The sequence below is a fragment of the Cucurbitaria berberidis genome (genome assembly GCF_010015615.1).
Source record: "Cucurbitaria berberidis CBS 394.84 unplaced genomic scaffold K460scaffold_5, whole genome shotgun sequence".
NCBI classification, from domain to species: Eukaryota; Fungi; Ascomycota; class Dothideomycetes; order Pleosporales; family Cucurbitariaceae; genus Cucurbitaria; species Cucurbitaria berberidis.
The window spans coordinates 881,400-904,183 of NW_024468939.1; the positions used below are offsets into that span (position 1 = coordinate 881,400).

Here is a 22,784-nt window from a genome sequence, read left to right on the forward strand (position 1 = left end):
TCATCTCTTACGCCTCAGTTGGAGCCTTCGTCATTCGCTCAACTTCGACAATTATTCCTCAGAAGAGATGAAGGGCTTTAGGCAGCGAGTACAGGAGCAATTGGCGCGCAATTCCGAGAGGATGTCTCCAGCGAGTTTACCGGAGCAGTTGGCGCGCAATGCCGGGAGGAGGTCTCCAGCAAGTTTACCGGAGCGCAAGAACTCAGGCCAGACTGAAGCAGATCGAACAAATGATAATTACCTAGATGCAATCAGCATAGCAAACAAAGAAATGAAGAGGGTGACAGCTGCACAGCATTATCAGTTTTCCGCGGAAGAGAGACAAAAAACCCTCAACGAACTGCGGGAACGGCTGCAATTTGCGAGGGACGTCTCTGCATGGAAAAGAACTGGGCATCATGATATATTGGTATGCTTAGCACGCGTTCATGAAAAGCTTGGAGAATATCAAGAGGCTGAAGACTTGTACGAAGCTCTATATCCTGCCTTATCTCCTGATCTGCACGGTTTCACTGGTCTTTCCAAGTGTTTCTCGGATGAAGGTCACAATTCTGAACTCATGATACTAAAGGAGTATGTCTGGTTCCTAGCGAGGACTGGCAGAAAGCCTGATATGGCGGAGGCCTTGATCAGGATGCTCTCATGGGACCAACCCGGTTTCCTAAAATCCCAAGCAAGCAGACGAGATCTCTTACTCAATACAATTCGAATATTGAACGACCAGTCAAACTACACCGAGGCTTCCAAACACATGATGGTTTTTCAAACTCTGTTCGCCCCCCATTTGGAAAACTACTCTCCTACTGCTGGTATTCAATCAGCAATCATTGAGATGGGCCAAGGAAGTCGGGATCAAGCACAAGTCAAGTTCATTGAATCGTTCGTCATGAACTCGGTTTGCCGAGGCTTATGGCATATCAGTACTTTGGAAAGCTTATACTACTTTGGAAAAGCTTTAAAAGATTGGGAGCGCCACCAAGAGGCTGCTATAATTCTGAAAGAGTGTTGTTTAGGGTCCATTCACAGATTCGGGAATGCTCATCCCTTCACCAAACGCGCACTCGAAACACTCGAAACCTGCAAGACGGCTCAAGCCTATGTGAAAGCTGTGAAGGGTTTCACTCAAGCCAGTTTCTCTCGAGTAGAACGGCTTTCGGTGGCGTACAAACACATGCATCTGAACACAGCCTTTGATCTGCTTCAAGGTGTTGAGTCATTCCGGGTCGACTATGCGGGTCTCTTGGGAATAATACAAGACTCGGCGAGCAGCAAGATGCTCTCAGTTGAGGATTTAAATACGTATTTGACTAAGTCAAGGGCTATGGCGCGGTGTATATTTGAACTTGGGGATCCTAAAGCGGCTTTTGATACTCTGCGCTTTTTGGATTTTCATACTCTGCGCCACTCGGCCCTACCCACAAAGCCGAACCATGTGAATACCTTTGCAGTAACGTTGGACCGAATAAAGTATATGGTTGCTTTGAAAAAGGTGGACATCGCGCTTCGAATGAGCAAGGCTACATTGCTTGTGTTTGCAGAAGAACCCTCCGTCGTTGCAGAGGAAGAGATCAGAATGATGCACAAAAATCTTACAACGGCTGGGGTCACCCATTTCACCCATGATTTACTCGCCGAAGATATCCCTTTGATTTGGGAGCAAAGGTCTGGGGTTTTGGGAACTGGAGCGTACGCAGTAGTTGACAGTGTGAAGATTGGAACGAAGCTGTATGCACGAAAATCAGTCTTCCTACCGCGCTACAACCAGAAGAGCATCCGGAATACTATTCAGAACGAACTCTCTGTCATACGTACATTGGACCATCCCCACATTGTTCAAGTTCACCTGACTTATGAGGATAAAACGCGCTTTTTCATCGTAATGCGACCGCTGGCCGATTGCGACCTAGAAGCTTTCCTCGAAGAGCATACACAACGGCCGCCTACACAAGCTCAACAAGACATGGTCTGGAGATGGTTTCTGTGTCTCTCGAATACCCTCACATTCATACACTCCAAAGGCATCCGTCACAAAGACATTAAGCCGCGCAATATCCTAGTCAAAGGAGACGAGGTCATCTTCGCGGATTTCGGGTCCAGTCATGATTTTCTTGACGAGGGCAACAGCACCACGGAAGGGCCGGCGTTTGGGCATACTAAGATGTATTGCGCCCCTGAAGTCATCGCAAATGGAAAACGCGGCAGATCGGCCGATGTTTTCTCCCTCGGCTGCATTTTCACTGAACTAGCGGTATGGCTGGCTGGATCTACCATCGCCGACTGGGTCTTGAATAGAGAGACAATCATAGATGGTAGAACTACAATCGCATATTCCGAAACATTGGATACCGTCACATCTTGGTTTGCCGCCAAACAACTTGATCCAGACGCTCATTGGCTTTCACGTCATCTGATTCCAACAATGATTCAAGTGAACCCTGAGCATAGACCCTCTGCTGGAATGGTGAGTGAGGGGGTAATTGATGGCTCTGAACAGGCCCGTGGCAAAAGGCTAGAGGAGTGTTCAGAATGTAGCCTTGAGCTATGGTTGGACAGCTATGAGGCACCTGTTGTTGAGGAAAAATTGATCCCTTGATACTTACTGTCCATTGCAACACGGCCAAGTTGGAAGAGTAAAACAAACTAGTTCCAGGGCAACGACAATACCATACGACGATACATGGTCATCCGTACCGTTCATTGTGTTGCAACACCGTTTTTATTTTACAGTTTGCAGAGAGCTCTCCGAGCTTTACAGCTTTTTTATTCTCTCACTACCTGTTCATGCCAGAACAATAGCGAATTCAGCAGCGTCAGTGAAGAACACAAAGTCTGAAAACATTGTCTTTAGATTCCTAGTAGGGAAAGTAATTTATAAACGCTCATAGATGCAAGGGCCGAAAAAAAACTTTTTCGGAGATAGCAAGAGCATCGTTTGTAAGAAGATATGGAGATTATCCCATGCACCTGACGCCCATGACCCTGGACAGAAAGATTTGGCAGTGTACAGCCTGATCCCCATACGGTATCCGTCGAGTATTGTCTCGTATATGTATATATCCTGGATTTTCTTTTGAAAAGAATCGCCGAACCTTGTCGCAGTAGCTCATGAAATTTTATAGCAAATGAAGTCATATGATCAACTCTTCCTCCAAGAAGTCAGGAAACGCAAGGTGCAGCACTTAACACGAGTCTGTTGCTAAATGTTGTACTGGTCTTCTAAGAGGACTTCTCTGCACCGCACCGCACACCTGCATTTTGGAGGCCAAAAGTTTGGGTGGGTCGCATCGAGCTGCTGGAAATCCACGGATATCTCTTCCCTCTCTTGGATCTGTACTCCTGGTATGACCCTCTCCTCAAGCTTTATGCCACCTCCATCCTCTGCATATAGCTCGTAGAGTTCCGGACCGGTGAATTTGAGCATCTTGATTGCGTTTTGGCGTAGCGCATTGAACCTCAACTTCTCAAGCTCATCGATGAAGCCATACATCTTGACATTCTCATATGGTGCCAGAACCACAGCAGCCTGCTCGTAGATGAACCGATGTAGAATTCGAGGGCAGGCAAAATCTTCGTAGAACAAAGGCGGGCCATGTTGTGTTGACTTGTCCTCTAGTCTTCCCCTAGGGTCGGGTAAGATGATGAGGAGCTCGCTGAGATGGGGTAGCTGCTCGAAGGCCTCGTAGTCCACGTAATAGGATCGCCAGTACTGCTCGAATCCGCCAGCGGTGATCTTGAAGAAGTGAAGATAATCCAGGAAGCCCATCTGCAGACAGACTCGTCGGATTCCGTGCATGAGGGTAGCATACTGCTTGAGCTCTGGAAATAGTTTCGGGAAACGCTTGTATGTCTTTGCGAGAGTGAGGGATTTGTCATCCACCGGCACGCTGTTTGGTTCCAAGACTTGGTAGTACTTTCCTAGGCGCCTGATGCTGTCTTTGAAGTCGAAGCATGAATGGACGACTACGCACAGGCCCTTGCTGAAAGTCATATTACTGCTACCCACGAAGCATAAGCGGAGAGTGATTGCTCGCACTTGGTGTGAGACGCGCAAGAGTTGCGACCACGTTCCAAGTATGTCGGTCAATTCGTGAGGACCTGATCGTCGTCGATCTCGCTTCCGGGGATATTGCAGCGAGCGGTGACCATTGCCGGGCTCGTGAGTTCGGTGCATGCAAGACTGAATGATTCGCTCTTTCAGTTCCGTGGGTAGTCCTATCCAATTGAACGTCTTGCCGTTCTCGCTCCACCACGCGTGTAGAGTCTCAGCTTTGACTGGGTCTTGCAGAATCGGGAAATTGACGTTGAGGAAGTCGTGTAGCGATACGTTTCTGTCATACTCGCGAACTTGTATGTGAGCAGCGAGAACTTTATGCACCTTGCGTGAACTCCTGCGGGGCTTGAGGCGGCAGATCCGGTATAGTTTCTGGTTGTTGAAGTCATGGAAAAGCACTTCTATCTTGAACGAAGGTATAAGCTGTATCGGTTTGCCAGCATACTCTGAGCTTCTAGTCTGGTGTACTTCAATGGATACATCAAAGTGAGATGCGGATTGTAGTCGATATTGTAAGACACCCATGCGGATAGTCTCGACGAATGGGTGCTCCTCAATGTGCCGGGTCGACCATATCTTGCGGTCGTCGTTGAAGTCCAGGTCTTGGTGGGCTGAGTATACCGGTGCAGGTAGTGGCCGAGAAACTTCGATGAAGGTGGTCGACACGGCCATGGTACAGACAGTACCGCCCTGGGCTTTCGACAGTGTCCGCGTGCGATATTTTCTTAGACGGTTAGCAGATACAGTATCTATGGGCCAAGGAGGCATATCATACTTCTTCCAATTAGATTGTAGGCTGGTGGTTGCCATGATCGTGTGATGTAGTAGCGAGTGAGAAATTTCAGGGTGAGAGAGTTATCGATGTCGATAACGCCAGCCACTAGGCAGCCACACGCAACCTACAATAGGACGTTGAGTGAGTGATAATAGGCACAGCTTAAGTAATCAAGTTTATGGTAAAGTTATGGAACTCGATTCTAGAGAGGCGGGGTTGTTTTCGAATCTTATGATCAGTGTGGCAGAGATCGATTGGAAGTGAGAGTGAGACCGATCTATCCACGAACTAGTGAGTCTGATGAAGGGATCTGGATGAAGATGCTGAACAACATGGGCAATTCAAGCAATACACGACACGTTCTACACGATACCTTGACTCTAATAGCACGTAGGAGACCCAACAGAGAAGATATGATCCTCAATGCCCATGCACTTGGGTTAGGTTACAAAAGGGTTACAACTAAGGAAGAACTAGCATCAGGGATTCGACAGTGTTTGGGTGCATACTAGAAAGCACGATGTCAGCAGTCCAAGAGGATTTCCAAAGCGCCTACGCCCTAGTTGAGCTATCGCTGGTTCTGTGAAATTAGTCTGAGTGCGGAGAATGTCAGCAGTTAGTAGCAACTTTGATGACGCAAGTCCATGTTCGAATAGCGACTAGATGTATTTGCAAAAATGAACTCACCTGGGCAGGAGGTTGAAATCTGAACATGTTGAAGTGCAGTAATGCCACAATGAACCGTGGTTAAAACTCTATTGTTCTTGGTCACGCCAAGCAGGCCTTTCCTCTTTAGTACAAGCCCGCGCTCAAACCAATAACCTTCCAGCTCCACCTACTACACAAAACGCCTACATCTCGCAACAACCATAACCAGAAACCCCAACTAGCTCCTTAACCGGAATAAATACCTTAAGAACTGAAATTTGAGCAGACTGGAGGAGCAAGGAGGGCAGCAAGATGAACCAAAACTTCATGGGGGCGCCAGATCGGGAGGACCTGAGGGTCTTAGATCAGCTGCGCCGCCAACTCCTGCCTATGATTGCGGTGTTGGACAAGTTGAAGGCAGAGATGGAGTTTAAGATGTCTAGAGGAGAGACTGTAGACTGGTAAGTGACCGTGATGTTGATATTGTTCTGTAGTTCAGCTGCCTTTTCGATCATCCACACTCACTTCCTCTTGTCATTGCTCTCGCCTTTCCAATTAATCTCACAACGTCATTTCTGTTTGTTTGTCACATGATGGGTTTATTCAAAATCTCAGGCAGTAATGCTCCTTGCAACCCCAAAACTCAGCATCTGACCGCATTCTAGGCCACAAATTCACCGCACAACAAGCCTAGTTACAACCTACATATCGTCTTTCTCCACGCTCATACATGGCGGTTACAAGCACAGCAGCGAAATCACCCAGGAAACGCGCCAGGTACCCAAACACGACGACAATGGTAATCCCGTTCTCAACCCCGATGGGACACCCGTCTTGGTCTCCAAGGAGTTCCCCAAGACGATCTACCGCGATACACCATTTAATGGCCAGGCGGAGAGGATCAAGGCGCTGCATCCATTTCCCATGGCGCCGTTTCCCATCATGGGTGTAGGGGCGGGCATGGCAAATACCATGTTGAGGAAGAGGTTGGAACCAAAGGAGGAGGAGTGGGTGGAGGCGCGGATAAGGAAAGCGAGTGAGTTTGCGCATGTGCCGAGTGAGTGGGGTATAGAGCCCAAGAAAGCCGACGCAAAGGATGAGAAAGACAATGATAGCAGTGATGAGGACGACGATGCGGATGATGATGGCGTTGAGCGGATGCCGACGAAGCGTGCAAGGGGTACGCTCGGCGAAGACGAGATTCTAGACTTATGGCAGCATGCGCATCAAGAAGCGTTTGATCAGCAGTACCTGAGGAATAAATACCCGGAGGACTACGGCGGAGATGGGGGTGATGGAGAAGGTGGTGAGGAGGGCGAGACCCCAGATAGTGAGAATGGCGACGGCGACGAAGAGGATGAAGATGAAGATGACTTTGAGGATGTCATGGACACGTCTGGAGCCCCGGAAACATCCAAGGCGCCGGAGCCAGCTGAAGCACCTGTACCAGAGGCTACACCTCTGGCTCTACGCGCTGCGGTACCTGCCAGGCCTGCGGTGCATCAAGCTATACCCGGACTGCCCGTGTTGCCTTTAGGGTTTATGCACAAGTTTATGAGTTCTGGGGAGGTAACGGGACAATAGGAGAGGCAAGACCACATCGGGCGGCGTTATGGGAGGGTATGACACAACGTTTTAAGGTTGAATACAGCATCGGAGTACCAGAATGAATGCATTTCTTCATCAAGCTTATTGGGGTATCAGAACGTTTCTCTACAAAGAACACGCCTTTAAACTCGTTCAGTTGTACGCATTTGGTATGCTCATTCCGGCCGCAGCGCGTATATCCTGACGGGGAACAGCTCTTTGGGCATGCCTCTCTGCTGCTCCGTCGCTACAATCTTCAAGCCCGCCTGCTTGAACAGCCTCCTGAACTTGTCATCAGACCGCGTAACGCTTGAATCCTCCTCATCATAGATATCCTTGTGTGCGATATCCGTAGACAGATTCTCTTTGACGACCACCCAGCTGTTCCTCCCCTCGTCGCCCTCTTTCGCTTGTACGAGTCCATCCTTACACCGTCGCAGATAGACAACCAACTGTGCATCGGTAAGATGTCCCACACACCATTGATTCCATATGAGGTCGTACGCGCCGACCTCTGGTATCCAATCCTGCAGCCCCAAGTTTATAACTTCTCCAACCTGGCCCTTACCCTCCTTGTTCTCTCCATCACCAGCGTACTCCCCGTTCCCCAAACTCTGCACCAGCTCATCCGTGAACTTCTTCACCGGCTCCACGATATCCACCTTCCTAGCTACGCCCAATAATAACCCCTTCGTTATCCGCCCTATGCCCGCGCCACAGTCTGCAGCTCGCTCCAAAGGTGGTAGAGGTTGTTTCGAAGCTTGTGCCTTTCCGCGCCGTAGTTTGGTGAGGAAATTGGAGGAGCCTTGCAGGTCGATGCGCGTGGTTTGCGGGAAGCCGCCCAGCATGCCGTTCACATCTGAGGAGACGCTGTTCCAATATTCGAGGGATTGGGTAACGTTTATCGCGGCGTCGGGGCGGCTTGGGTCGTGGGGTGCGTTGAAGGGAGGGTCTGCGTCCATGTCCATGGTCGGTGGCTTACGCGATGGAGAGGAAGAGATAGTATCAATTTTTCCGCTGTGATACTTCAGCTAGATGGTAGTGATCGGTTAGCATGGTAATGAAAGACTCGAAAACGCAGCCTAATGCAGCGCGTCAAGCTTGAGATGGGTGGTGGATGGCGGGGTAGCTCCGCAAGAACGACAGCGACGCGTCGCGACATGACATCGCCTGGGCACGGCTTTCCCGCGGCCATTGTATATAAGGAACTGCGACTCACAAATCTGATAAGCCCCCGATGAGGTAACAAAAGGACAAGATGCACATGATAGGCGTTTAGATGGGTGGGGAACAGATGCCGAAAGAGGCATCTGTACGCGGCTTAGCCCTATCGTCATAGGTATGTACCGGTATCGCGGGCACCTGGGGTCCCACCACCATTGGGAAGCCGACAAGCATGCCAGTAACCGATAGATAGCTCGCCATCTCCTCACCCGGCCAAGAGCATGTCCTGTCTTTACGCCTCTTTTGCCAGAGCTTCATCTCGCTCCTTCTCATTGATCCCATTCCATACTCCTGTGCGGAACAACTTCAAGACATCGCGGAATACCTTTCAGAGAAGCTATACTCCTGGAAACAACATGTCTGACCTATTCGTTGAACTCACGGCGCCAAACGGCCAGAAATATACGCAACCAAGAGGGCTGTTCATCAACAACGAGTTTGTCAAGTCCAAGTCTGGCGAGACCATCACTTCGATAAATCCTAGGTATGTCGCGTCATGTGATGGACTCTCGAAGCATTACAGGATCGATTAACAAGCAGACAGTGACGAGAGCGAGATTGCCTCAGTTTACGCCGCAGGTCCAGAAGATGTCGACCTTGCGGTTGCAGCAGCACGAAAAGCTTTCAAGAGTCCTGAATGGCGAGACATTGATACCAATGCTCGAGCGGAACTGCTCTACAAATTCGCCCAGTTGATCGATGAGAACAAGGAGTTACTGGCGACCATCGAGACGTGGGACAACGGCAAGCCATACTCTGTCTCGCTGGCCGATGACTTGCCCGATATCGTCAACACCATCAAGTACTACGCAGGATATGCAAACAAGATTCATGGGCAGGTTATCGATACCTCCCCCCTCAAGCTAGCCTATGTTGTGCGGGAACCGCTTGGTGTTTGCGGACAGATCATTCCGTGGAATTATCCTCTGTCTATGGCAGGATGGAAGCTAGGACCCGCACTATGCACCGGCAACACGGTGGTGTTGAAGGCAGCAGAGCAGACGCCGCTCTCAATCTTGTATCTCGGCAACCTCGTGAAGGAAGCTGGATTCCCACCAGGTGTAATCAACTTCATCAATGGTGAGGGAAGAAAAGCTGGAGCAGCCCTTGCTTCTCATCCCGACGTCGATAAGATTGCCTTTACCGGATCAACAGCTACCGGGAAAGAGGTCATGAAGATGGCCGCTCTCAACATGAAGAACATTACCCTAGAAACGGGGGGAAAGTCACCGCTGGTGGTCTTTGATGATGCGGATCTCGATCAAGCTGTGAAGTGGTCGCATCTTGGCATCATGTAAGTCGCAATTACCTCATTTGATAACATCGCTGACTTGTGCAGGTACAATCAGGGTCAAGTCTGCAGCGCCACCTCCAGGGTGCTGGTACAGGAAGGCATATACGACAAGTTTGTTGCAGCATTCAAAGACCAAGTATCAACTGGCTCGGTGGTAGGAGATCCCTTCAAAGACGACACGTACCAAGGCCCACAGGTCTCCAAGGCCCAGTTCGAGAGGGTGCTGTCGTATATTGAATCTGGAAAATCCGAGGGTGCTACGCTAGTAGCGGGAGGGGAGCCTCACAAGAATGCCGGCGGGAAGGGCTTCTTCATTTCGCCAACCATCTTCACAAACGTGACCGACAGCATGAAGATCTACCGCGAGGAGGTCTTTGGTCCGTTTGTCGTCATTAGTTCGTTCAAGACGGAGGAAGAGGCCGTCAGGCGCGCCAACGGTATGTAGTGTTCTCTTCTGGAATGCAAGGGATGTTTGTACTAACTTGGCAGACACAACGTACGGATTGGGAGCAGCAGTCTTCACAGAGAACATTACAAAGGCCCATCGTGTGGCTAGAGACATCGAGGCGGGTATGGTCTGGATCAATTCAAGCAACGACTGTGACAGTCGGATTCCATTTGGAGGCGTGAAGCAGAGCGGTATTGGCAGGGAGCTGGGCGAGGCTGGGCTTGAAGCCTATACCAACAGAAAGGTACGGTACCCTCTCTGCAGTAATTATCCGCCAGATGCTAACCAAACAGGCCATTCACGTGAACCTCGGCAACAGACTCTAGGGGCGAAATACTACACGATAACATTAATTCTGGCAGTTGATATACGCAGACAGTCTGGCTAAGGGGCACAAACTACAACGCCACGAGCTTTCCAGGTCACGCTATGAACCAAGGCCTTGTCATCGGGTTCCGCCCTTGGCGCCAACGTCTTGGACGAGAGTGGTATGTCATCGCGAATTCAAATAAAGAAGCTTCCCTACAGTTTTTGCAATGTTTGCCAATTGACGTTCAAACAAAGCCTCCCAGCCAATGGAGTTTGTCTTTGTGAGCTCAGAGATTCCTACGATCTGTGTGATAGTGCTATGATGAATGAGGTTGGGCCGCGACATATCTGTGTCTCACGTCCCCCAAGCGTAGCGAGGCAGGTAACTGACCACGACACACTCGCGGACGCGGAACGGAGTGAGACCAAATAGTGTGAGAGCTTATCTGATTTGAAGAAGGTGTCTCTGCGAAATACTCTATTGAAAATCCTTTGGCTTTGGTGGACTGCAGATGGTGGATCCACAAATGTCGTTCGTGGGGTCGCAGGAAGCGGCTCTGCTTGCGAAGTCGATCAACAGCCCTCCCCCTCAATCTGGCACGTCTGGGGGCGAAGCACTTCGTGGCTGTCATGTCAAGTGTCGGTGGTGGAGCTGTGGCCTATATGCTATGCTATGCTTTGCAAAGACGTGTCCAGGCTGGTGACACCAATGCGGCTTTGCCTTGTGTGCCCCGAAAGCCAGGCTGAGAGCGTCATCCTTGTCCGTTATCTTGGCGCGCGTTCTCAGTCACCTCTCCGCTGGCAAATCACGGATAACGTCCATCTTCGCTACATGCTGCGCTGCGCAAAGACTCTCTTCATCGTTGCCCCCTCCGCCAACACCGTCTACTAGCACAGCACTAGGAGACACGTTTCGCTGCAAGCACCTCTCTCTTGCCGACCACGTCGTGCTCTCTCGCCTCCACCACCTCGCGGCCGTCTGGGCTTCGATCGACTAGCCTGCGCTCGTTCGTCCGCTAGCACAGCTTCCAACGCTTTCTATTCACCGGTTCGCAAAAAGACCGGTAACGCCCACTCGCCCACCGTGTCACTGCTCGGGTGCCCAACCTGACTAAGGTGTTGCGGCTTACACCCTCTGGTAGCTCGCAGCTTGTCCCCGCCCTGGCTGCATAGAGCTTGAGATCACCATCATCACCACCACCACCACTTGTCCAGCCCCCATGAGCCTCGTGCCCACGTCGTGAGCCACCTCACCCACCGCTCCGCCTGCACACCACCGCTCTGGCGCGCAAGCGGGAACACGATCCCTCCCCCGTCGCCTCCCCTACGCTTGCCTGGAACGGCCAGTGTCCGTCGAAGCAGATAACGACCGCGCCGACGGAGGCTCGTTTCCTTGCCTTTCTCTCTCGCCTCTTCCGACCGCCCTAATACACGCTTCTCGCGTAGCATACCTACCAATTCTACACACCCCTTGAGGTCGCGGCCGCAGCTGCCGTCGTCGCTTCTGAAGTCGGGGAAGGCACGCAGGTTATCACCGCCTCGCTCTTACACACCTTTAACTCCGCCACTGCTTTCCTTCCCTCGTACCAAAACCGACAAGACAACCTGTGCAAGAAACATAGACACTCTGTGCGCCTCCCCATCCTCGCACTGGGCACACGACCCCCAACATGGGTAACCAGCAGTCCAGCAACAAAAAGGACAAAGGCGACAAGGGTAGCACCGATGGCGTACCGCTCGGCCGCGAGTACTACCGCTCCATGGAAAGATCCGACACCAAAGAATCGACACGCTCGCTGCGCAATTCGATCAAATCAAAGATCCCAGGCACAAAGACCGACAGCCCGCGCAATTCCGTCGCCAACATCAGCGACGTCAACGGCAAACCAGATAAATCCGATGCAGCTTCCACCAAATCCGACAAGAGTCGTGGAACCAGAGGATCGCGACGAGGCTCGACTGCCTCAACGGTGTTAGACGCTGGTGCTGAGCCAGCAGAGAAACTTGACTCGCCATCAGACGAGCCGCAACCCCCGCCCTCGCCTGTACACGGTGCAACACTCGGAACAACAGGGCATGAAGGAGTTAGCAAGGCTCAGCGGAGTGGCGAGGTCGACTACGTCTCAGATGTACCGCCAACGGGAGTCCCACCTCCACTAGCCTCTGCTCAACCGGGCGAGTCCATCTTGCAGAAAAAAGGCCAGCCGATACCCAGACTTCCCGAGCCCCCAGCCCCGACTGATGGGTCAGGTTCGCCCATGGAAATCAGCGCGCTAAAGACCATGGATCTCGACGACATGATCCAACGATTGCTAGATGCAGCCTACGCCGGCAAAGTCACCAAGACGGTCAGCCTGAAGAACGCCGAGATCTTCGCGATTTGCTCGGCAGCACGCGAGGTCTTCCTGAGCCAACCTGCGCTGCTGGAGCTCTCACCCCCGGTGAAGATTGTGGGCGATATCCACGGACAGTATACTGACTTGATCCGCATGTTCGAAATGTGCGGGTTCCCTCCAAACTCCAACTACTTGTTCCTCGGCGATTACGTCGACCGCGGCAAGCAGAGCTTAGAAACAATCCTCTTACTACTTTGTTACAAGCTAAAGTTTCCCGAAAACTTCTTCCTCCTACGCGGCAACCACGAGTGCGCCAACGTTACACGTGTATACGGCTTCTACGACGAGTGCAAGAGAAGATGTAATATCAAGGTCTGGAAGGCCTTTGTGGACACATTCAATACCCTGCCTATTGCGGCTATCGTAGCACAAAAGATCTTCTGTGTACACGGTGGGCTTTCTCCAAGCTTGTCCCACATGGATGACATAAGGCAGATTGCACGACCTACAGATGTTCCGGACTACGGCCTGCTTAATGATCTCCTATGGAGCGATCCGGCAGATATGGAGAACGATTGGGAATCCAATGAGCGGGGTGTCAGTTATTGTTTTGGAAAGAAGGTCATCATGGAATTTCTGCAAAGGCATGACTTTGATCTTGTCTGCCGAGCACACATGGTGGTGGAAGATGGCTATGAGTTCTTCACCGATAGGGTCCTAGTCACCGTGTTCTCAGCACCAAATGTAAGCATTTCATGCCGGATGAGTTTTCGAGTGTTCGCTAACGTCGGACAGTATTGCGGCGAATTCGACAATTGGGGAGCCGTCATGTCCGTCTCGGGAGAGTTGCTCTGTAGTTTTGAGCTCCTCAAGCCCCTCGACTCCAGTGCGCTCAAAAGTCACATCAAGAAGAGCAGAAACAAGCGCCAGAGCATGCTCAACTCACCAGTACGTATCACACATGATGGTTACTGAACTTTTGCACATTTCAGGGCCATTTATCGCTATATTGCATCCGTACTGACTTTCGCTCAGCCCGCACAATATGCCCCTCAAAGTTACTAACAATTTACTCTTTGCGTAGGGTGGCGATAGTAATGCGTCCGCTGGATCTCCGATTATCGCGAAGAGCGCAACACTGCCACAGGACCAAGAACACTTTGGCTTGGAAGATAGATACAAGACGGCGGATGAGCCTGACAAGCGGCGTCTCTCTCAAAGGCTTCGACGAGTGCGGAAGAGGCCTGGATTGGAACAACTTGGCGCTCAAGGCGATGGTGTGGCGACGCCTCCACCCAAGAAGATTGGCCACGTTAGGGCGAATACATTGAGTGAGCCCTGGAGTTCTGCTGGTACTATTAGCACAACATCGTTTCTGCAGAGTATACAGCAGCTTGACTTGGAAAACGAGGAGCGACGCCAGCGGAATTTGGACGAACAACGAGCTATGTGGGAGTCCACGTTGCCCAGAACGCTTGCGGATCATATCGGCTTCTTCTCATCCGATCATGCTCTTGACTGTGTCTACCCTGAAGGGATGCCATAGCAGGACTAGCTTTGTCATTTTGATATGGCGAAGAGCTCTCTTCGGACTCCTTCCACGAGAACCTGGCGCATCTCCGTCTATACTTAGGAGTCCCGTTGCTCGCTATCACGGTCCCTTATTTGCTTTCCACCTTCTTGCTTATTCGCGGATAATTCAACAACTCTTCTCTCTTGTTTTTCCTTCCCCTATTTTCGACTCGCACATGATGCGACAGATCGACTGGCGTGGCGTCATCGGCAGCATTGTCTCAACCTTCCCGGAGTCGGACTTGGTTACTTTTCGAACATGCAAAATTTTACGGTTTCCTTCAATAATTGGACTCTTCAAATGTATAGCATACTGTCATGTTGTCTCTATCGGCTTTGTATGCGATCAACCAGAGCTTCGAGCATGACGGGTTTCACTGCTTGTTGGTGGGTTTGGTGACTGACGTGGTTTGGTGGCTATATATCTAGATTGGAGAATCGACTTTGTTACTGATATGATGTTGTATTGTCTTTTTTTTTTATATTTTCGGCTCCCCATCATCTCTACACGATCGCTGTATTGAAGCCAAACTTGGTTCCGCCCCAGATCTGGGCTAACTCAACCGCTAATGACGTGCCGAGTGTAACAGATAAGAAGACATCACTGATCACAAAACGTGAACGATGTTGGCACGTATAGCATGCTGGTCAATCGTGCGGTTCATGTCGGCAGTGAGGGGAGGGCAATATGGATAATTCATCTATTCCCACGCCAGTGGCAAGGCTGGATGGACCATGCACCGATTGAGCTCAGGCCATAGATCGAAAGACTGTCTCTCGGTATTCCCCAGTCGGCAGAGAAATTAAGCAGACAATTATTTCCACAGGAAGCGGACAGAAGATGAAAAGATGGTTCACAGGTGTTTGGAAGCTGGGGAACCATGCTTCCCCGGGTGTTCCCTCCGCTAGCTGCGTTGGGGCTACGGAGCAGCGGCACCGCAGCCGCTCAACGCTCCCACCGCAACAATCCCAGCACGTTATCATCACCTGATGGCGTCAACGGCTGGCTATTAGATGTTTGTCTCTTTCGTGGACTTTTCTCTCCGTGTCTTAGCGGCAGCGCAATTTCGGAAAGACGCATGATGGCGCACTAATCGGTTCTGAACGAAAGAAGGGTTGCGAGGCCAAGCGCATCCTTTGAGGCACGGCAGGTGGCCTTGGAGACACAGTCATTTCCTCTCTTTAGGTCACGAATAGAAAGGGAATACGGTCTTTTGCGAGACGTACGGAGGAGGACTTGCCATTGCACTTTGCTCATTCGACCATCACCCAAGGCAACACCACCACCAACTTCACCTCCAACCTTACGCATAAGAAAGCACCCTGTTCCGGTATGCTTCGATTGCAGGATGGCCACGACACCACGCCCTTCTTGGACCCCTCATCTCACGCACCCCAATTGAAAGACTCACGGCAAGCCTCCAGGTTAAGCGAGCTGCACGTCTGCATATACCCGGTCATCAACCGCTGACATGGGCTCTTGGTGCGGTGCACGTTTGATTCATCCATGTCAAATCTGCACTTGAACCGGGAATTAGATGCTTGGTTCTCTACGGGCGAGGAGATCTGCATTTGGTGGTCGCGTGGATGGGGTTTATATCACTGCGCCGATACCCCAGCACCCAGCACCCGGGTACTACTTGAACTGGCTTATGTTGCGGCCATGCTGACGTTGTCCGTTGGCTCGGGCATGAAGACGAGCTTACTACTTTGTTTCTTCGGCGTTTGTCGTGCCCTTCGGTAAACCTTGTTGTCCTACTTCTCGGGGGATATCAATATTTGGAGTTGCGAAGATGGACCACAGGCACAAGAGGGATGTGCATACCTCGCACACAGAGCGCAGCAACGGCACAGCCGATATTCGAAAAGTGCAGAATGTTGCGCTCGCAGATGCTACTGCGAAAGCTGGCGTTTCGCCATGGACGAGTGCCATGTTCAAGGTTAGTAGTTCCCACGATATCTTTACTTCCACAACTAATCATGATGGTAGCTGTATCTTTGCCTCTTCATCGCTACACTCAACTCCTGTATAAATGGCTACGACGGGTCCCTGATGGGCGCAATCAACAGCTACCACCAATATCGCGAGTACTTCGGCTTCGATGTCGACGAAGGAACACCGACCACCGGCATTGTATACGCTATATATACTATAGGGAATCTGATTGGATCCTTCGTTGCGGGCCCCGCTACCGACTTTCGAGGAAGGAAATGGGGCATGTTCATCGGGACGTCCATTATAATCGTAGGCGCCTGCGTCCAAGCAACATGCAGCAACCTAGGAGGCTTCATGGGCGGACGCTTCATCCTCGGATTTGGCGTCGCTATCACATCGACTGCAGGGCCAGCCTACGTGTCTGAGATGGCACACCCAACCTACCGCGGCGTGTGTACGGGTATCTTCAACACGTTCTGGTATGTCGGTGGCATACCGGGATCCTTTGTACCATACGGCACCTCGCAGATTGCCGGCTCGCAGTCCTGGCGTATACCCATCTGGTTGCAGATGATCTTCGCAGGCACAGTGCTAGTATGCAGTCCATTCCTGCCCGAAACACCGCGCTGGCTCATCGCAAACGACCGACACGAAGAAGCGCTGGATACCATGGCGCGTTTCCATGGCGAAGGAGACCGCGACTCGCCCATTGTCAAGCTCGAATACAAGGAAATGGTCGAAGACATCAGCGTTACGGGGTCCGACAAGCGGTGGTGGGACTACTCGGAGCTGTTCAACTCGCGCGAAGCACGGTATCGAACCATGCTAGTATTGAGCATGGCATTCTTTGGACAGTGGTCTGGAAACGGGCCTGTGAGTTACTACTACCCTACCATGCTGCAAGGCGCAGGCATTACAAACAACCACACCCGTCTCCTCTACAACGGCATGCAGAACGTCGTTTCCTTTGCTGGAGCCATGTTCGGCGCCTTTTATACAGACAAATGGGGCAGGAGACCCCAGCTTCTCGTCTCGACCGCCCTACTCGTAGGCATCTTCGCCATCGTCTGCGCCCTCGTAGCAACAAACCTCGTCACAGGGCCCGACGGTAAGCCCATCCTCGGAGAAAACAGGACGCCGCAGATCAAGCGGCCGGGACAAGCGCGAGCAGTGATTGCCTTCATCTTCATCTTCGGCTTTGTGTATTCTACGGGGTACACACCGCTGCAGCAGCTGTATCCTGTTGAATGTCTGCGGTATGAGAGTCGCGCCAAGGGCATGGCGTTTTATAACTTCTGGGTCAATATTGCGAATTTTTATAATACTTTTGTTACGGGCATTGCGTTTTCGGGGGCGGGGTGGAAGGTATGTTATTGCTCTTTTCTCGTCGCTCATCTATCCTTGTTTTCTTCACACTTCTTCCTTTTACCTAATCCCGTATTCACAACACTCACGCTCTCGCGCACACTCTATCGCTAACTTCCATCTTCAAAAAGTACTACTTCCTCTTCATATTCTGGGACATATTCGAATTCATCTTCATCTACTTCTTCTTCGTCGAGACCCGCCGCCGCACCCTCGAAGAGTTGGGCGATATTTTCAAAGCCAGACGGCCGGTCAAAGCCTCGCTGTCAAAAACTCGCATCATCATGCATGGAAATGGCCGTGGCGTTACCGAGATGCTGGATAAAGAGGACGGTATAGGGGGCGGTGGGGAACACCCGCAGAGGTTCGATATGGTGGTTGAGAGTAGGTTAGATGGGGGCAGAATGGTGGGCAGAGGGGGGAGGTATGAGATGGTGGGGTTTGGGAATTCGGTCCTAGATAGATAGGGGGTTGGGATATGTTTTTGGACTTGGGTTCGGCATGGCGTGGTATGGCATAGCATTTGGATTTGGATACCCCGCTGTTATGACAAGACAATGAATTTCTTAGTTTACTTTTGTTGAAATTCCTACTCGTATTTGGCGCTTTAGTGTAGTCAGTTCGTCAATCTCGGTTGTATTTAGCCCTTTCTTTTCACCATTTTACTCTTGTAAAACTTTATTGAAGGGCATCTCTGGAAGTTTAGATCAACATGGTTTGTGAAATTCTATTCAAGCCTCTTGATGATCACGCCTAGCATGCAGGTCCGCACTTGTTGCTCCAGATCTCTGGAGTCTCGCAATCTCTCGCGATTGTTGGCTTGCTCTACCTACTACCTTATCCTTAGGCACACGATCCATCAAATTTGCAGGAGCTTTGATAATCGCAAAGCTCTGCTGTTGGGCAACCATCACATTCGTTATTAGCAAAGACAATCTCATATTGCGAGCCCCAGATTGGACGTTCGTTAACTCCAGTAGTGCCACATTGATACTTCATTTTGTGGCCATCCTTCTGCGGAATGTCCATCTCCCAGCCATCAGCCGCTTTGAAAGACAGCCTCCGACCAAAATTTTCCGCCACAGCAGAAGCACCATTATCGCAGGTGAAGCTGTACTTGGTGTTGTCAGATGCCAACTGCTTGGTGTCGCCAGTCTTGCAAGTCAAGACGCCTCGTTCCCAGAGCCGAATAACTAACAAATCGCCCCCGAAAGCGCACATATTCATGAAGATATGAGCTGTGACGCATCGTGGCTTAGGCTTAGGCTTAGGCGTCTCAGTCGGCTTCGGAGTACAGCTTGTCAAGGAGGTACAGTCCTGATTATGTCCAATATAGGTACAGACGCGACAGTGAGGGACATCAGTCGAAATCGACTTTTGTTTCGTGACAGTGATTGCTTGCGTTGGCTTTGCGGTGTATCCACAGTAGTTATATGGAGTGACTTGTGTGGCAAGCAACTCTGAGAAGGTGGACTCGTCACAAACGCAGTAGCCTGATGTGATACCTAGCCCTGGAGACTGATTCTGATGCGCGCACGATATGAAGCTGGTGACTGGTGGGGGTGGCGCTGGGTTCATTGAGCCGATGATGTAACCTCCATAGCCACCGTCGCCCAACCTAACTGCCTCTGCAGCGTCAGCGTTATCGCCGTACCAAGGACCATAAGACGAAGCTACAGGGCAACCGACAGTACTTCTTGAAGTCGTCGTCGTACCCGCAGACTTGCATACAGTAGCTTCGCTACAAGTCGTACTATAGCAAGACGTGGAAAGTGTGGATCCTATCGGGGTGACTGAACATGCCACAGAGCAATCTGTAACAGTAGCTTTCGTCGAACATGATGTCTCCTCCGGATTACCGTCACTACCTCCGCCGCCGCCTCGGTCTCTGCCCTTTCCGGCACAACCTTGGCCTATACAGTTCGAGCAAGGCGGTATCAAACAGCTAGAACAGCCAAGGCCAATGCAATCGCAAATCCCTATACAACCTGGGCTCGGAAGGCAATTCGAATGGCAAAGCCGACCACATATCTGGCCAGGTCTACAGGTTGGGCCAGGATTACCAGACGACACCACAATCGCCGACGGAAAGCCCGTTGGGGGTGGATCCGGTCTGTTGGTGGCAGGTGGCCAAGGTTCAGCGCTGTAAGAATAGACGATTCCCTTAGTTGAAAAGGCTGTTCCATTGATTGTTGTCGTAAGTGATTGTTGAGTCAACGTGATAGGGGGTAATATGATGCTACTTGTTAGAGAAAAGGTTGTCTGATCCGTGTTCGTCCAGTTGATGTTCCACACATCAATTTCAGTCCTAGTTACCGCCGCGATCGATATCGTTGTGGTGCCAGTTACTGTGAGAAATACAGTGCTGGTGATGCCATCGCTTGCAGTTGTAATGGAAGGGTATAGTTCGCTTAGTGTCCTGGTCACAGCTGGAGGCGTAATGATGGTCGAAGATGGCAGCTGCAGCGGCGGGAGGACAAATGTGCATGGCGGAATGCAATAGATCGTCGGGTGGGGCTCCAGATAAATGTCAGGGCTGATAAAGACGGTGCTGTTGCTATCGTCATCATCACCACCAGATCCTGTCGCAGAGCTGTTCAAGTCCAAAGCCCAATCCGAGAGACCGGCCATATTGATACTGCGCGCAAACGCAGCGCGCTTATCATATGTCTCTGGGTTCATCCAGGATATCCACTGATCTGAGTTGTACACCAAAATATCGCCTGCCTCCTCAGTTTGATATTCTTGCTTCTGGATGCTAGGATCGCCAAGGATTCTCCGAATTTCCCAATTAGAAATGTAACCCTTGGTGCCGGTGCACATGCCTGGTGTAGCATCTGATTCCGGACCTGTGAAGGTGCATAACTCGGTGTAGCACGTAGAGTCGCTCATCTTGAAGCTTCTGCCGTAAAGAGCCATGCCTAGCAGAAGTTTGTTTGTTGGAACACCGGCCTTTGTGATCATAGAGAGCGCTAAATTGATCTCTGTCAAGTTCACATGCGACCTCAAGCAATTTCCATTAGCGCAGCCTGGACTGCATAGCAGTAGTCAGTGCAAGAATTTATGTTGAGTCCAGGATCTTACATACTTGGCGAACTTATTATCATAGTCCCATTGCCCATGGATGTCATATGTCATGTACACGATGTCTGTGGAGGGTCAATTTGCTATAGCTCCAGACTAGGTACTAAGCAGTCATGCTTACAATCGAGCACCTCAGCCAACTCTTTGATTGGAAACTGTTTCAGATACCAGTACGAAGCAGGCGCCGCAATTGAGATTGTCTTCTCGTTTGGTAATGCTGCACGTACGAGCATTATAAATGCTAGGTAATTGGCTCCATCACTAGGGACATAGTCAGTCAGGCACACCCTCGAATGTATTTTCGCTTACTTTTTACCAGCAGGTGGTATGATATCAGGGGCTCCAGGGTACTCCCAATCAAAATCGACACCATCCAGGTCATTCTCAATGATGAACTATATATTTGACTTAGCAAAATCTTAGCAGATATTGTGAGATTTGGCTTACAGCGGCTATATTATCAGCCAGGATTTGCCTTTGCGAGTTTGAAACACCTTCACGAAAGATCGGAGCAGTGGCTGGCTCGGTCGAGAATGCCCACCCACCGAAGGACATAATTCTCTTTACACCTTGGAGAGCTCTGAACTCTTCAAACAAATCCAAACTACCGGTCAGATCGACAGCGTACCCGGTTGTTACATTTCCAAATGCATAGTGCTGAATATCGAGTTAGTGTACATGCTGTATTGGCCCATGGGAGAGAGTAAATGAAACCGCTCACCAAATGCGTATAATATCCTTTTGGAATCTGCGAGGGTCGCATCGCCAAACACGGACGACTTAGGCTAAACGACTCGTAGTATCCAAGTCGAATGAAATCTGTTGGCATGGTCCCCTGGTTGACGATTTCCGTTCCGCAGTTGGAAATGCATCCATTGGTTCCAGGCTCGGAAGTCCCTGGTGCTCCGGTCTGAGATCGGCTTACCGTGCAGAACTCAGATGTAATTCCACACTGGCCCCATTTGTTGCAGCATGCGTTCAAGGGGCATGGGTTCAGATTGCTCAGGTTTGACATGTCGCTTGGCATCTCTGTACCGTTGGCTTGAGGACCGCAAACAGCGTTTGGAATGGTGGCTGGCATGGGCTGAGTTCCTGTACTGATACATAGTTTCTGAGTGGCATAGATGTTTTCACATCCTCCAAAGCCCCACGTATCCTTATTACGATCTTCCAGCTGGTTGATAGACATCTTGTTGGATTCCGCGATAGCTGCACAGTTGTCGCCATCTTTGACTTCATAAGTCTGACAGGAGCCGTCTGTGTTGGGTTGCGGAGTGAGGTCTGGCAATGTTCCAGCTGAGCAGCATACGTACTGATCAAGCATGAGATTGTCGCAAAAACTCTCACCGCCGTTATACTCTGCGAGGTCTGACTGGGATATTTCGCACCGCTCTGCTAGGTCAAAGCAACCTTCGTCGGCACGCACTTGAGAGTACGTGCATGTCGACCTGGGCATGAACCATGAGCGAACGTCTTCTGCGGCGGAAACATGTAAGGACAGGACAAGTAGAGTCTGCAGAACAGCAAAGAACGCGCTGTGTGCTAAGATTCCCATTTTCCGAGACTGTATGCATAGATGAGCAAAGGAGATCAAAAGCGCCAATGTCCCTACGAAAACTTGTTGAGCTATCGCTGATTCTGCGGAGATATTTTGACAGCGGAAATATTTTGGATTACTTTAGATTACATAGCAATGCATTCTCGCAAGTTGCATTAGATAGCAACAGTGAGATACCTACCAAGGCCATTGCTCGCGATCCAACTATTCCTAATATGCTTTTCGCGAAGGGTCTGAAATCATGCCTGTAATGTCAGCTGGTGCGGAGAATACCAGTAGCAGGGAAGAATGTACGGGCGGCCTTTAGATCTTTCACAATATGTGTAATTCTAGTTTAGTGCTCACCTAGCATTTTTCATTGAGGTAGTACATCATTCCTTAGGACCGGTGAAGAACATCGCAGAGGCTTACTTGTCGTACAAACAATGTCGTCTTGTTCCACATGGCCATGGCATTTTAGAAGGTTGACAGGTTTAATGAAAAGAGGCTATTCATTATCCTAATATAGGTAGATCATATGCAACGATTGATAGAACAACTCAACCCAAGTTTCAAATCATTTAACCCCCATACTGAGGTCCCTTGGCCACACGTGAG

General features: G+C 50.5%; 8 protein-coding genes across 8 annotated transcripts; 5 read left to right on the forward strand and 3 right to left on the reverse strand.

Moving 5' to 3' along the window:
• Window positions 1-1,672: 1,672 nt before the first annotated feature.
• Window positions 1,673-2,245, forward strand: K460DRAFT_262012 (kinase-like protein; the record flags this gene model as incomplete). The annotated part of the gene is made up of 1 exon (XM_040927470.1): window positions 1,673-2,245. A coding segment is annotated over one exon (573 nt), but the record flags the coding sequence as incomplete, so codon positions are not given.
• A 649-nt stretch (window positions 2,246-2,894) lies between these two features.
• K460DRAFT_170891 (uncharacterized protein) lies at window positions 2,895-5,000 on the reverse strand. Its single transcript, XM_040926959.1, has 2 exons — window positions 4,827-5,000; window positions 2,895-4,775 (listed from the first exon to the last, which is right to left on the reverse strand). The coding sequence occupies exons 1-2, from the start codon at window positions 4,859-4,861 to the stop codon at window positions 3,197-3,199; spliced, it is 1,614 nt and encodes a 537-aa protein (XP_040784216.1). The 5' UTR covers window positions 4,862-5,000; the 3' UTR covers window positions 2,895-3,196.
• A 786-nt stretch (window positions 5,001-5,786) lies between these two features.
• Window positions 5,787-7,058, forward strand: K460DRAFT_291750 (uncharacterized protein; the record flags this gene model as incomplete). The annotated part of the gene is made up of 2 exons (XM_040929309.1): window positions 5,787-5,935; window positions 6,140-7,058. 2 exons carry the CDS (start codon window positions 5,787-5,789, stop codon window positions 7,056-7,058), a joined length of 1,068 nt encoding a protein of 355 aa, XP_040784217.1.
• A 179-nt stretch (window positions 7,059-7,237) lies between these two features.
• Window positions 7,238-8,029, reverse strand: K460DRAFT_358384 (uncharacterized protein; the record flags this gene model as incomplete). Its single annotated transcript, XM_040932098.1, has 1 exon — window positions 7,238-8,029. One exon carries the CDS (start codon window positions 8,027-8,029, stop codon window positions 7,238-7,240), a length of 792 nt encoding a protein of 263 aa, XP_040784218.1.
• A 612-nt stretch (window positions 8,030-8,641) lies between these two features.
• On the forward strand, window positions 8,642-10,353 carry K460DRAFT_293901 (aldehyde dehydrogenase-like protein; the record flags this gene model as incomplete). The annotated part of the gene is made up of 5 exons (XM_040929460.1): window positions 8,642-8,769; window positions 8,830-9,579; window positions 9,625-10,016; window positions 10,069-10,271; window positions 10,321-10,353. 5 exons carry the CDS (start codon window positions 8,642-8,644, stop codon window positions 10,351-10,353), a joined length of 1,506 nt encoding a protein of 501 aa, XP_040784219.1.
• A 1,653-nt stretch (window positions 10,354-12,006) lies between these two features.
• K460DRAFT_293476 (Metallo-dependent phosphatase) lies at window positions 12,007-14,218 on the forward strand (the record flags this gene model as incomplete). Its single annotated transcript, XM_040929421.1, has 3 exons — window positions 12,007-13,416; window positions 13,468-13,620; window positions 13,757-14,218. 3 exons carry the CDS (start codon window positions 12,007-12,009, stop codon window positions 14,216-14,218), a joined length of 2,025 nt encoding a protein of 674 aa, XP_040784220.1.
• A 1,819-nt stretch (window positions 14,219-16,037) lies between these two features.
• K460DRAFT_358387 (MFS lactose permease-like protein) lies at window positions 16,038-18,012 on the forward strand (the record flags this gene model as incomplete). Its single annotated transcript, XM_040932099.1, has 3 exons — window positions 16,038-16,184; window positions 16,235-17,545; window positions 17,677-18,012. The coding sequence occupies 3 exons, from the start codon at window positions 16,038-16,040 to the stop codon at window positions 18,010-18,012; spliced, it is 1,794 nt and encodes a 597-aa protein (XP_040784221.1).
• Window positions 18,013-19,853: 1,841 nt separating this feature from the next.
• On the reverse strand, window positions 19,854-22,085 carry K460DRAFT_379700 (glycoside hydrolase family 18 protein; the record flags this gene model as incomplete). Its single annotated transcript, XM_040935185.1, has 7 exons — window positions 19,854-20,005; window positions 20,119-20,579; window positions 20,634-20,694; window positions 20,751-20,890; window positions 20,939-21,024; window positions 21,077-21,286; window positions 21,351-22,085. The coding sequence occupies 7 exons, from the start codon at window positions 22,083-22,085 to the stop codon at window positions 19,854-19,856; spliced, it is 1,845 nt and encodes a 614-aa protein (XP_040784222.1).
• Between the last annotated feature and the right edge of the window lie 699 nt (window positions 22,086-22,784).